Source organism: Eubalaena glacialis, chromosome 3 (genome assembly GCF_028564815.1).
Source record: "Eubalaena glacialis isolate mEubGla1 chromosome 3, mEubGla1.1.hap2.+ XY, whole genome shotgun sequence".
NCBI lineage: Eukaryota > Metazoa > Chordata > Mammalia > Artiodactyla > Balaenidae > Eubalaena > Eubalaena glacialis.
Window position 1 is genome coordinate 168,160,287 of NC_083718.1, and position 13,412 is coordinate 168,173,698.

General features: G+C 45.5%; 1 protein-coding gene across 6 annotated transcripts in view; it reads left to right on the forward strand.

Moving 5' to 3' along the window:
- CSMD2 (CUB and Sushi multiple domains 2) overlaps nucleotides 1-13,412 on the forward strand; it is a 661,810-nt gene that overhangs the window by 216,312 nt on the left and 432,086 nt on the right. For all 6 annotated transcript variants that reach the window (XM_061184511.1, XM_061184512.1, XM_061184513.1 and 3 more), the window contains exon 4: nucleotides 9,169-9,363. In XM_061184511.1, coding sequence (XP_061040494.1) covers nucleotides 9,169-9,363 — 195 coding nt within the window. The remainder of the gene's footprint in view (nucleotides 1-9,168; nucleotides 9,364-13,412) is intronic.

A 13,412-nucleotide genomic window follows, 5' to 3' on the forward strand; every position in this document is an offset into this window, starting at 1 on the left:
GGGCTCTGAACTTTCCTCTCTGCAGCCTCTCTTCTGGTTCAGTGTTGAGTTCCTTAAAGCTGGGCTATCTCTCTCCTTGTCCTCTTCCCCTTTTCCCCAGAGAAACCCCCAGTTCCTTAAGAAGCTGAAGTTATTGATGGAGAGAATACTCCCCTCTGGAGCAGAGTTGATAAAATTAGCAAATGAAGATCCAGGATGCCCAGTTAAATTTGAATTTCAAATAACAAATACTTTTTAGTATAGGTATATCCCAAATGTTGCATGGGATATACTTATACTAAAAAAGAATTTGTGTTTCTCTGAAATTCAAATTTAACTGGGTGTCCTGGATTTTAACTGGCAACTCTATTCTGGGGCCTAGGATGTAACCTTTTCGGTTTTGCTTCTAAAGAATCTCAGGTGAGAGAGAGGAGGCCATGGGGCCCTATGGTTATGAAGCATCAAGGAGAATTCCCACTGAAAGCCCCTCTGTGGCCCCTGCTGGTGGGATGATGGATGTCTGTGCAGCCCCAGGTTGTCCAGGTGGGGGGATGGGGCCAACGAGGGGTCTGATTGGGTGTAGGTCAGGCGTGCTGTAGGCCTGGCAAGGAGAGGGACGGTGTGCAAGCCCAGAGCACTGCCTCCATGCTGGGAAACACAGGCCTTGAAGGTCAAGGTTACAGCCTGATAAGGACACAGGCGCTGAAGTCAAACAGCTCAAGTTTCAACACCGGCCCCGATCCCAACCAGCCGTGTGACACTGGGTCAGAGTAGCCTCATTGTTCCTCATTCCCCTGCCCCTGAAAGGGAACAGTCAGAGTACCTCGTGGCAGGGTAAGGTGAGATAGAAGAGTCCAGATAAAGTACTGAGCAGAGTGCCAAGCTCATATTAAACACCCAAAAGGTGACGATTATTATTATTGCAACTAGCTGCGTGACCCTTCAGCTCTCTAAATTCAGCTCTTTGGGGTAAAATGGGGTTCATAAATACCAACCTAAAGAGTAGCTCCGAACACTAGCATAAATTCTATTTTAATGGGAAAGATTGTGGACTGAACCTACGCACACAAGCCCTTCCCTGCAGCCAGCACAATGCCCACTGTCTCCAGGGCCACGTTGAAGGGGAAAGGAAATGTAAGTTTGGTCTCCATCCTCAGGTGCCAACTGCCTGTCTTCTTCCTGCCCGTCACCTGTCCAGGACTCTAACCTGTGCAGCCCACTCCCCTCACAGCCCCTTTCCTTCCTTGACTCCCAGGAAAACTGGTCTTTTCTTAGTTCTTTCTCTACTGTGGGAGATGGCGGGAGGTTCCTGAGAGTGTACACCTGGGATAAGTACGTAACTGAATAAACACGAATTCAGGGGTACCACACCGTGGCCCATGGGCTGGGAACCTGTTTTATAAGTAAAGCTTGGTTGGAACATGTATTGTCTAAGGCTGCTTTTGTAGCACAGCGGAAAAGCTGAATCACTGGGACAGAGACCATTAGGCAAGGCCAGAAGTATTTACTCTCTGGTTCTTTACAGAAAAAGGTTGCCAACCTTGCTTTACTTTGTTGCTCCCTATATATAATGCATATTTTTATATGCACATAGTATAAACTATATGTGTGTGTGTGTATATATGTGTGTATATATATATATGTGTGTGTGTGTGTGTGTATGTGTGTGTGTATATATATATATATATATATATATATATAAAACACATTCCATCAGGGTACTCCCTCCCTGCCAGGCATTAAATCAAACACAAGATAAAAAAAGAATATGTCATTTCTGCCCCTCAGGATAGACACCTAAACAAACAATTACAGGCAGACTTAGCTCCCGTTTGGAAGCTGGGGTATTGTAAATTAATGAACGATTGAATTGTAATGTCATATGATAAATGCAGGAATTGAAGTACAAGTAAAACCCTGACTTAAATCTGCAAGTGGGGTCCAAAAAATCCTGTCATGTAAAATGTGGGCCTGTGAGATTGCAAAATTAACCAAATGACCAGAGCAAGCCTGTGTAGTTAATGGGCTGGGAGTTCCAGGATTCTGGGAGCTGGTTGCCAATGACATTATACCTGAATTTACATTCTATCAGGATGTCTTCTCCTGGGGTTTTCCAGTTTATACAAGACGCTAAGGGTATCAAAGAGGGCTTCACAGAGGAAGTGGTGCAGGGGAAAGATTGGGGGAGCAGGAGATGAGGCAGAAAATGTCAGCAGGGGTCAGATCATAGAAAGATGGGGCTGCATGAACCTAAGACTGGATTAATCCTGACAGCAATAGGAGGGTTCTCATGGTTTTCTTTTTCTTCCCTTTTATTTATTGTGGTTGATCTTTCAAATCATTATTTATTCTTATATTCATCATGCAAAAGACCAGAGGTCTTTTGCCCACGCACCTTGGTGGTAGGGAACCTGCTTTGGCACGTGTGCTCCAGAGGGGGGAAAAGGGCAGGACCGTGGTGAATTTGCCATTGTAGAAAGCTCAGTCCAGCGTCAGTGCAGACAATGCATTGGAGGGCGCAGGGCCAGCGGCAGGGAGATCAGAGTTGGGTGCAGAGGTCCCAGAGAGAGATGATGAGGATCCTCAAATGAGAAGGAAGGAGAGGGCAAGAGTGATTTACGGAGGACAGCAACATCCCAGGGAGAAGCCAGGCTTGCTGCTCCCAGAAGTCAAAGCCCAGTAACAAGAAAGGCACTGGAAATTGAACAGTTCACAGCTCAGAGAGATAAGCCAACGGGGCTAATGGAATAACCTACATGAATAGGTGGTTCTCAGTTTCAGCTCTGCTTACAGTCACCCAGAGGAGCTGAGGCTCTCCCTCTGAAATTCTGATTCAGTAGGTTTGGGGACAGGTCTAGACATTGGTGTTTTTATAAAACTCCCCACATGACCCTGATGCTGAAGGTTGCAAAACTGCCAACGTGAGCCAAGAGAACAGGCTCACAGTGGAGAGCTGATGCCAGATGCTGGGCAGGAGGAGGCTTGGCAGGACAGGGCCCTGTGGACTCGTGGGTGGCATACGCCATCTGAGGTCCTGGCACCCCTGCCTTTGTTTGATTGACAGGTAGCAGGAAATGTACAGGACCAGGCTAAGGGTTGACTTGTCTGGTTGTCACCCCAAGTCATCCCCACAAGGAGAATGAGTGTGAGTCCCCTGTGAGGGTGTTTCAAGGTACACTAGTCACCGTGGACTCTGTGTGGAACGGTCAGTGCAAGCATGGCCTAGCGCAGGTGCAAAGTACATGGGCTCGGTAACCAGGCAGTGCTGTGGACACCCTGCTCTACCCCCAGTGAGCTACGGGGCCTTGGGTAATGCTCCAACGCCTCTGGCAATCACACTCATCTCAACGAGAGATAATAGCCCCTCTCTCAATGGGTTATTGGGAGGATTAAATAAAATCATTAAGTCACACAATAAACTCTTATCAAGGTATTATTATACATCAGGCACTGTTCTAGGCACTGTTCTAGAAACCGGGACACAGAAGGGGACAAAATAGATTAAAAAAAAATGTCTGTCTTCATGGAGCTTATATTGTAGCAGAGTGGGACAAACAATAAACAAATGAATGCATCAACTATATACTATGTCAGATGTAGATGCGAGAGGAAGTGGAGACAACAAGTATAGACAATTCTTTGGGGTGGAAATATATGCAAAGCACCTGACAATGGGGATGACACGTAGTAAGTGTGCAGTAAATTATGTTTACAAGGCCAAACAGCTAAAAGCAAGGGAGTTTTAAGGATTAACTAAGATAATGTGTGATGCAGAAGTGCCTAGCACAGCGTAGGTACTGAAAAAATAATGGATCTTATTCTTCGCTCCCCTGTCCATGCCCACTACCCCTCAAGTCACACACACACACATACACACACACGCCATCTCCCCTTTCCACGTTGAGGGCTGTGGAAGAAGAAATCTTTCTTCCTGCATCCTTTCTCCCAGCCACCCTGCCACTTTGTATCAATCATATGGCCATGGACATGAAACAAGTTACTTGATGGAAGATAAGAAATCAAAACATATGGAGGGTGCTTGTCCAGAGAGCATAAATGACTCTTCATTATAATATGGGAACTAAAGTCTCACATTAAAAATAAAAGAAGGTATTCTGTAGCTTTTGCTGCACTCCAGCCACAAAGGAGATCCATTGTCATACAGTCACTGAGAATATCTTGTTGATTGGCAAGAGCCGGGCTTTGTAGAAGGGACAGAATTCCCCACAGCTAATCTACAATGGAATTGTTCAATGTCAAGCACAGCTTTCATAATATTGTGCTGGGCTGCCTTGGATGTAAATATCCCACTCTTCATTTTGTAAGCAATCAAAGGGAAGTTTTATAGACGGGAGAGCATGAACGGTTATAATGTCTGTGCCAAAAAAAACACACGGGCAGAATCCAAAAATCAAAGAACGCTGTGCCTTAGAAAGTCTGGCTTTTGTGGCTTATCTCTGATTTCTGTCTGTCCAGCAAGTTGTGCATCAGACACATTACAAAAGACCAAACTTTAAATGTTGCCCTTGACACTATTAAAAAGTACAAGATTGGCAAATCAGACTGGAGAAGAAAGGACAGACAATTAAATCTGGACAATCAGGTAATCACCCTTCATTTTGTCTCAGTGTCTAGAATAATGAAGGGAGGAAGGGAACTCTTGGTCATTAAGTACCCACTATGTCCTGGGCACTGTCTCTGTCAGAAGCAGTATTGTATTCCAAAATTAAGAGTGCTGAACGATGGAGCCAGAAAGACCTAGATTCAGAACCTAGCTCTGCCATTTTCTAGCTCTGTGGCCTTAGGGAAGTTGCTTAAGCTCTCTGTGCCTCCATTTTTTTCATGTGTCAAATGAGGATAGTAGGTGTCGCACATGATTGTTTTGAGGATTAAGTAAAATAAATTTGTAGCCCAGGGCCCAAAACATACGAGGAACTCAATGGTGGGTATTATAAACCTAGCTTTATTTAATCTGTACAACAGTCCTGTTATGAGTTGAATTCTGTCCCAAAAAGATATGTTGAAGACCTAACCCCAGTACTTGCGGATATGACCTTATTTGGAGATAGGGCCTTTGAAAATGATGAAGTTAAGATGAGGCCATTAGAGTGTGTCCTAATCCAATATGATTGGTGTCCTTATAAAAAGGTGAAATTTGGACATAGAGACACAGAGGGAGAATGCCAGGTGAAGGTGAAGGATTGGACGGATGCATGGACAAGCCAAGGAACGTCAAAGATTGCTAAAAAAAAACTACCAGAGGCTAGGAAGAGACAAGGAAGGTTTCCCCTACAAGTTTCAGAGGGATCGTGACCCTGCCGACACCTTGATTTTAGACTTCTAGCCTCCACAACTGTGAGACAATAAATATCTGTTGTTTTAAGCCACCCAGTTTGTGGTACTTTGTTACAGCAGCCCTAGGAAACTAATACAATTCACCCTCTAACCCCATAGGAAGAAAAAGAAAGTATCCTCATTTTTAGATGAAGAACTGAAGTCCAGAGAGGTAAAGTTTATGGCTCAAGATCATTCAGCCAGAGGTGGATGAGCTGAGATTTGAATCCAGGCCTCTCTGAGCCCAGCGTCTGCCCTCTTTTCGTTCCCTGTGTGACCTCTCGGGAGCAAAGATAAAAAAGGAGGTGGGGTTGGAACTGAGACTCATCACACCCAGGTCCCAGTGGAGGTGCCAGGTCAGGGTGATCTGATTATGAGCACTCATTAAGTAAAAAGCAGTGAGCGTTTGAGAGTGACTTTTTAAAAAGAATCGGGTTTTATTTATAGTGATGTTCCAATCATTAATTTCAAAGGAAGAAAGCCCAAAGCAGAAACAGGTTCATTAAAAATTTGACATTAGTAATTTAATTAAATTGGGTCTTTGCGTCTCGTTGTGGAAAATGAAACGTTAGTTCTACACCAGTTCTCAGCCCATTTCCCCGGTTGGCTCCCTCCCCTCACCTTAGCTTGCTTTCTTCTCCAAATGTTTACCTGCCCTGCCCCTCCCACCCCCAACACTCACAAACGTACTCACATCGCAGTTTCTGCCTCCACTGTGGCCAGTAGTGCGGGATCGTGGGGAATGCCAAGGAACCCAGCACTGTGGGATCATGGGAAATGCCAAGGAACCCAGCACTGTGGGATCATGGGAAATGCCAAGGAAACCAACAGAGTGGGATCATGGGAAATGCCAAGGAAGCCAGCAGCATGGGATCGTGGGGAACGCCAAGGAAGCCAGCAGAGCGGGATCGTGGGGAATGCCAAGGAAGCCAGCAGCATGGGATCATGGGAAATGCCAAGGAAGCCAGCACTGTGGGATCATGGGAAATGCCGAGGAAGCCAGCAGCATGGGATCATGGGAAATGCCAAGGTATCCAGCAGCCCAAGGACTATTCTAAGCTAGGCTAATAGACAGGGTGATGGAAGTCAATCCTTTCATCTGGGTTATCTCACTTGTCAGAGGTAGAGAACGGGCCTGGAAGAGCTCTTCATCCCTTAAGATAGTTCTCCCACAAAAACATAAGGGCAGGGGCCCTTTTTGTCTAGTTCATTGCTGTATTACCAGCACAGAGTGCAGTAGGCCCACAATATATTTTCATTGTATGAAGGAATTAATGCATCAATGGGTAACCCTTCCAAATGACTAATTGATGAACACTCAAATATGTCCCTACAAGTGTCACACACAGTGTTAGGCTCCCAGGATACACCCAAGGACTGCATGGCCCTACAGTACAGTGGAAGGATACCATCTGCCATTTTTGAGCACCTACTCTGTGCTGGGCACTGTGCCAGCCATGCATCAGTTATTATCATAACCTCATCAACCACTAGATATTACTGTCCTCCTTTCTCAGTTGAGGAAACTAAGGCTCAGAGAGCTTACATGACTCAAGGCCACAGAGTAAGACAGTGACAGCACCTGGCTTCAGACCAGATCAAGCTAGTACCAAAGTCTGCCCTTTCCCTCTACAACAAGCTGTCTCCTCCTGGGAGGAGAGGAGAAGTGGGAGAGAAAGCCTTCTTTCTGAGGGCTCTGAGATCAGCAAGGCTGGCAAAGAGGGTCCTGGAAGACAGCAATATGGGCTGGAAGAGGGTACTGCAAGGGCCTGGGAAGCTCTCTAGAATCCAGGCTGGCCGTCTCCACTTCTTCATCTTTATTCCTCATCACTGCCACCCCTACCCTCTTATTCCAGGCTCTCTGATCTCTTAGGTTATCTCTGGCCTCAGGGCCTTTGCACATGATATTTCCTCTGCCTGGAACACACTTTGACCTAGGTAATTCTTACTAATCTCTCAGGGTTCAGCATAGACATCACCTCTCCCAAGAAGCCGGCTCTGACTACCCCCTGACTGGGTTTGTTCCCCTGCCTGGTCCCTATCTCATCATAACACTTAACATACCTTTAATCGTATGCATCTCCCAATGGACTGGGAACTTAGATTCACTTGTGTGGTACTCACTGTATCCAGGCTTTACATACCTCCACTCAATTCTCACAGTGACCCCAGAGGAAGGTACTACTGTGAACCGCCTCTTACAAAGGAGGAAACTGAGGCACAGAGAGGTTAAGAGACTAGCTCAAGGTCCCACAGGTAGTAAGCCATCAGGCTGGGATGCGAACCCAAGCACTGAGGCTCTCGGGTCTGTACTTTCCACCACCCTGCTCTATGGCCTCTCAGGGTTGGCCTCAATAAACCATCGCCAGATGAATTAATGGAGAGGTACTTGGATGGCAATCTGGACACGGCTGTGACCACTTGTCCTTGCCTTATGGGGAGGTGTGAAATGGTAGGAGGTGGGACCTTCTGGGCACAGGCAGTTCCAACTCTAGGAAGAAAGGCAGAGGGTAGGGGGAGCTGAGTCAGGTTGAACAAGTGACTCAGGCACAGAGGAGCTGCGCCCTCCCTTTCTCCCTCCTGATTGACGGGTCATGATGCTCACGCACCCTCACCAAGGCCATGTCCTCTGGATAATGAGTGCACACTGGCAGCTGGCCGTTATTGCTCTGGCTCAGGTGGCACACTCTACATCTTATTCTCTGGCTCCCCATTTTCCCCTTGAAACGGGTCAGTCTGATCAGAGCTCAGGTTCTTGTCTCCCTACCTCACTGCCTACTCCAGCACTAGTGACCCCTTCAACTCCCCCAAACCTGCTGGGCCAAAGTACAACTCTGGCTGCTGGGGAAGATACACATGAAAGAAAGGACATCGGGTTTAATGAGCACCTACTCCGTGCCACTGTCTGTGTCCCTTCCGTGGTGTTTATTGGGAAGGACTGTGGAGTCTGAGAGCAGAGCAACCAAACCCAAGAGATTAAAGTGATTTCCCTGGGGCATCTCGAGTGATGGGATGGATGTGTTACTGAACCAGGTTCGTTTTGCCCAACGCGCAGCAAGCCAAAGCGCTGAGGCGCCGGGGTTTGCAGCAAAGAGAGTGTTTATTCACAAAGCAGCCAAGCGAGGAGATGGGCGAACAAGTCTCAAATCGGCCTTCCCAAAGGCAAGGGGCTCAGGGTATTTGTGGGATAGAGACTAAAGCAGCAGTGTGGTCTGAGGCGTGGGGAGCTTGGGAAGCATGGGGAAAGGGGATTGGGAAAAGGTGCGGTAATCATCGCTCTGCTCAGGCGGAACTAAGCTGCGGGCCTCCATTTTGGGGGTGGGTGCTTAGCACCACCTGAGGGTGGAGTTTTTGGCCCTCTGACGTCAAAAGTCAACAAGCAGACGCTTGGCGCATGTCCAGTTAGAGCTAGTCTTAACTGGCTTAATTCGAACTAGACACAAGTTCCTGGAAAACAATTCAGGCAAACATCTTATTGTTCAGGCTCCGTGCCACTTGGAGGACATGCAAGTCTTTTGTAGCAACAGTTAAAACGACCTTGATTGGTGAAGGCAGGATACAGGTGAAATGGATTGAACTGACGCTTACCCACAGTTCAGACATACTTCACATCCAGGGCTACACATGAGAAAAAGCAGGAAACCTGGATGTCCAGGTATAAGTTGCGTGTGTGGCTCCTCCTGAACGTGTGACCCCTGCGAGTACTGAGGGGCCAGGCAGCCTTCAGGGGCAGCCCTGTCCTACGGAAGAAAGGAGGTCCGGGGAGGAGGGTCACCCAGGGAGGCGCTGCTCAGAGGCCGGGTGTCAGGGCTGGAGACCCGCTCACGGGCTGCGTGTCTCTCCTTCTCTTTACAGTTCTCCCCAGCCACACGTGTGGGAACCCCGGGCGGCTGCCCAACGGCGTCCAGCAGGGCTCAACCTTCAACCTCGGCGACAAGGTCCGCTACAGCTGCAACCCCGGCTTCTTCCTGGAGGGCCACGCCGTGCTTACCTGCCACGCTGGCTCTGAGAACAGTGCCACGTGGGACTTCCCGCTGCCCTCCTGCAGAGGTAGGTGGCCAGGGAGGGCCTGAGGGGTGGGCAGCACCTGGGAGGGTTGCTGCAGCTTCCAATGGGACCCAGTCTCCATCCACTCCAGCAGGGGGTGGGGTACCCATTATGGGGAGCCCATGTCTGGGGGCCACCAAGGGTCCTCAGGGTCCCCAGGTATTCTAGGGGCTTTTAGGCCTCACTGGACCTCCTAGTCCTCAGGTGTGCACTCCCTCAACCTGCTTCCCCTGCATCAACAAATTTATTTTTAGTTGGTCTGCCCTTCCCTCCTGCCCTCCTATCTCCGAAGATACGTCATTTCTCTTCCTGTTACCTATGTGTCTCCTGTGCACGGCTCTCTCCCAGCTGTTTTCCTATTGATCTCACCCTGGCAGTTATTCTTCTCTCTTTTCTATAAATTCAGCCTCTCTCCCTATATAATGGTGTCCTCCTCCCAGTCTTCAAATATGCTCAAAACCTCTTTACCCTAGCACTGCCCCCCAGGAAACCCCAACTTCCTTCAGTGCTACATCGGTCTCAGCCTCCCAGCTAGGGTAACCAACTTGTCCTGGTTTCCCTGGCACTTTCCCATTTCTTAGCTCCAAAAGTCCCGCATCCTGGAAACCCTCTCAGTCCCAGGCAAACTGAGACAGTTGGTCACCCCCTTCCCAGCCTATTTCTTATTGCCCCCGCATAATAATCAAGCTTATTTCAAAAATAATTTCCCATGCCTCTTATCTGATGATAAAAATAGCACATGATCATTTTAAGTGAGCTTAGAAAATACAGAAGAGAATAAAGAAGAAACAAAATTTACCTATTTTAACCACGATTTTCATATATTCCCTTCCCATCTTCTTCCTCTTTTTTTTAATTGAAGTATAGTTGATTTACAATGCTGTGTTAGTTTCAGGTGTACAGCAACGTGATACAGATATACATATATATATATATATTCTTTTTCAGATTATTTTCCATTATAGGTTATTACAAGATATTGAATATAGCTCTCTGTGCTATACAGTAGAACCTTGTTATTTATCTATTTTATATACAATAGTATATAAAATAGTATATTTTATATATACTATTTATACTATGTATATATATATTTGTATATAAAATAGTATATTTTAAAATATACTATTTTATTTATAATAGTATATATATCTGTTACTCCCAAGCTCCTAATTTATCCTCCCCCTGCCCCTGGCTTCCTCTTTGGTAACCATAAATTTGTTTTCTTTGTCTGTGAATCTGTTTCTGTTTTGTAAATAAGTTCATTTATATCATTTTTTTTAAGATTCTACATGTAAATGATGTATGGTATTTGTCTTCTCTGACTTACTTCACTTAGTGTGATAATCTTTAGGTCCATTCATGTTGCTGCAAATGGCATTATTTCATTCTTTTTGATGGCTCAGTAATATTCCAGTGTGTGTGTGTGTGTGTGTGTGTGTGTGTGTGTGTGTGTGTGTGTATAATATCTTCTTTATCCATTCATTTGTTGATGCACATTTAGGTTGCTTCCATGTCTTGCCTATGGTAAATACTGCTGTTATGAACATTGGGTGCATGTATCTTTTCGAGGTAGAGTTTTCCTCTTTTCTGGATATATGCCCAGGAGCAGGATTGCTGGATCATATGGCAACTCTATTTTTAGTTTTTTAAGGAACCTCCATACTGTTCTCCATAGTGGCTGTACCAATGTACATTCCCACCAACAGTGCAGGAGGGTTCCCTTATCTCCACATTTCCCTCCTCTCCAGCATTTATTATTTGTAGACTTTCTGCTAATGGCCATTCTGATTGGTGTGAGGTGGTACCTCCTTGTAGTTTTGATTTGCAATTCTCTAATAATTAGTGATGTTGAGCATCTTTTCATATGCCTGTTGGCCATCTGTATGTCTTCTTTGGAAAATGCCTATTTAGGTCTTCTGCCCATTTTTTGATTGGGTTGTGTTTTTGATATTGAGCTGTTTGTATATTTTGGAATTTAAGCCCTTGTTGGTCGCATTGTTTGCAAATATTTTCTCCCATTCTGTAGGTTGTCTTTTCATTTTGTTGATGGTTTCCTATAAGTTTGATTAGGTCCCATTTGTTTACTTTTGCTTTTATTTCTTTTGCCTTGGTGGACTGAGTGAAGAAAGCATTGGTACAATATATATCTGAGAATGTTTGCCTATGTTCTCTTCTAGGAGTTTTACAGTGTCATGTCTTCTATTTAAGTCTTTAAGCCGTTTTGAGTTTATTTTTGTGTGTGGTGTGAGGGAGTGTTCTAACTTCATTGATTTACATGTGGCTGTCCAGCTTTCCCAACACCATTTGCTGAAGAGACTGTTCTCCATTGTATGTTCTTGCCTCCTTTGTTGAAGATTAATTGACTGTAGGCATGTGGGTTTATTTCTGGGGTCTCTATTCTGTTCCATTGATCCATACGTCTGTTTTTGTGTGCAATACCATACTGTTTTGATTACTATAGCGTTATAGTATTGTCTGAAGTCTGGGAGGGTTATGCCTCGAGCTTTGTCTAATACATATTGCATACATGCATATATTGTGAATATATATATGATTGAGATTATAATACATGTAGATATTTTAACCACCTTATACAAACTGTGACATCATGAGAAGGGTTTCCTCATGCCACCAACAATGCCCAGCATCTTGAAAGCTCCACCCAGCCTTGTCTATCCTCATCTCCCACTTACTCCCCTGCAAACTGGCCTTTGCAGCAAATATTTTGCATCACGTTGCCAAGTCAGATGGGAATTGTTTTGGCCCTTATATTCCTCGATGTCTCAACAGGCTTTTGCATTCTTGACCACTCTTTCCTTCTTGAAACCCTCATCTTGAAATCCCATGGATCTCCGAACACCCAGGTATAAGTCTAGGAGGATTGTTTCAAGGAGTTGAGAAGTGATTGGAACAAGTAGCTCTCCTTGGGTTCAAGTTTAGAGGAAGGTTTTCTGTAATTACTATCAGAAGACTAGCTCGAGGAGAAGCAGCTCCCTCCTTCCACCATATGCTCACACCCATTTTACTGTCTACACGAGCAATGGAAAATACTTGGCACATAGATCCCTTTCTCTTCTACCATTCCCATGGGAGGCATAATTAATTGATCATAGCACCCTTCCTGCTTGAGTCCGGAGGCAACTGTGAATTCTTTCCAGACAGGTAAGCCACAAACAATCAATCTGAGTTGCCGCTTGATTCCGTGTTTGTTTAGCCCTCCTCACCCAATAGAATTGGCCTCAGCCTTGTTGGTCCTTTTTGATGGAGCCTGGGGAAGCTAGTCTCCTTTCTTGCCTTCCTAAGTCCCCTCCTCTCAGGCCCCCTTTCTAACATGGGATAACTTGGGACATGTCTCTCTTCATATGATTGATACCAGGAATGTCCAAACCAATCAGGTGAGACTTTGGCCCCTACACACAAGTGTGCGGCCCTGAGTGGCCTAACCGTGGTCTGAATCTGCTGTTTCCACTCTTCCTGATAGCACCTCTACCCACTCCCTACCCAGAGGATGTCACGGTTTAACACTCTGATCTTCCAAGGAGAGGCATCAGAGTTGTGACATGGTAATAGAATGTGAAACATGATAGTAAATGAAATTAAGTATTTAAGCTGTGAAACGGAAAACAGTTCTCGTTCTTTTTACAGAACTATAAATATCATACTTTTTTAATCAATATGGAAACTAAAGACAATTGTAGCCCAAATATCAGAGGCAGAGGGACTATCACCCTGTCCTCTGAAGTACAATTCACATCGGTATCCCATCTTTTTTTTTTTTTTTTTTAAACATCTTTATTGAAGTATAATTGCTTTACAATGGTGTGTTACTTTCTGCTTTATAACGAAGTGAATCAGTTATACATATACATATGTTCCCATATCCCTTCCCTCTTGCGTCTCCCTCCCTCCCACCCTCCCTATCCCACCCCTCTAGGTGGTCACAAAGCACCGAGCTGATCTCCCTGTGCTATGCGGCTGCTTCCCACTAGCTATCTATTTTACATTTGGTAGTGTATATATGTCCATGACACTCTCTCACCTTGTCACAT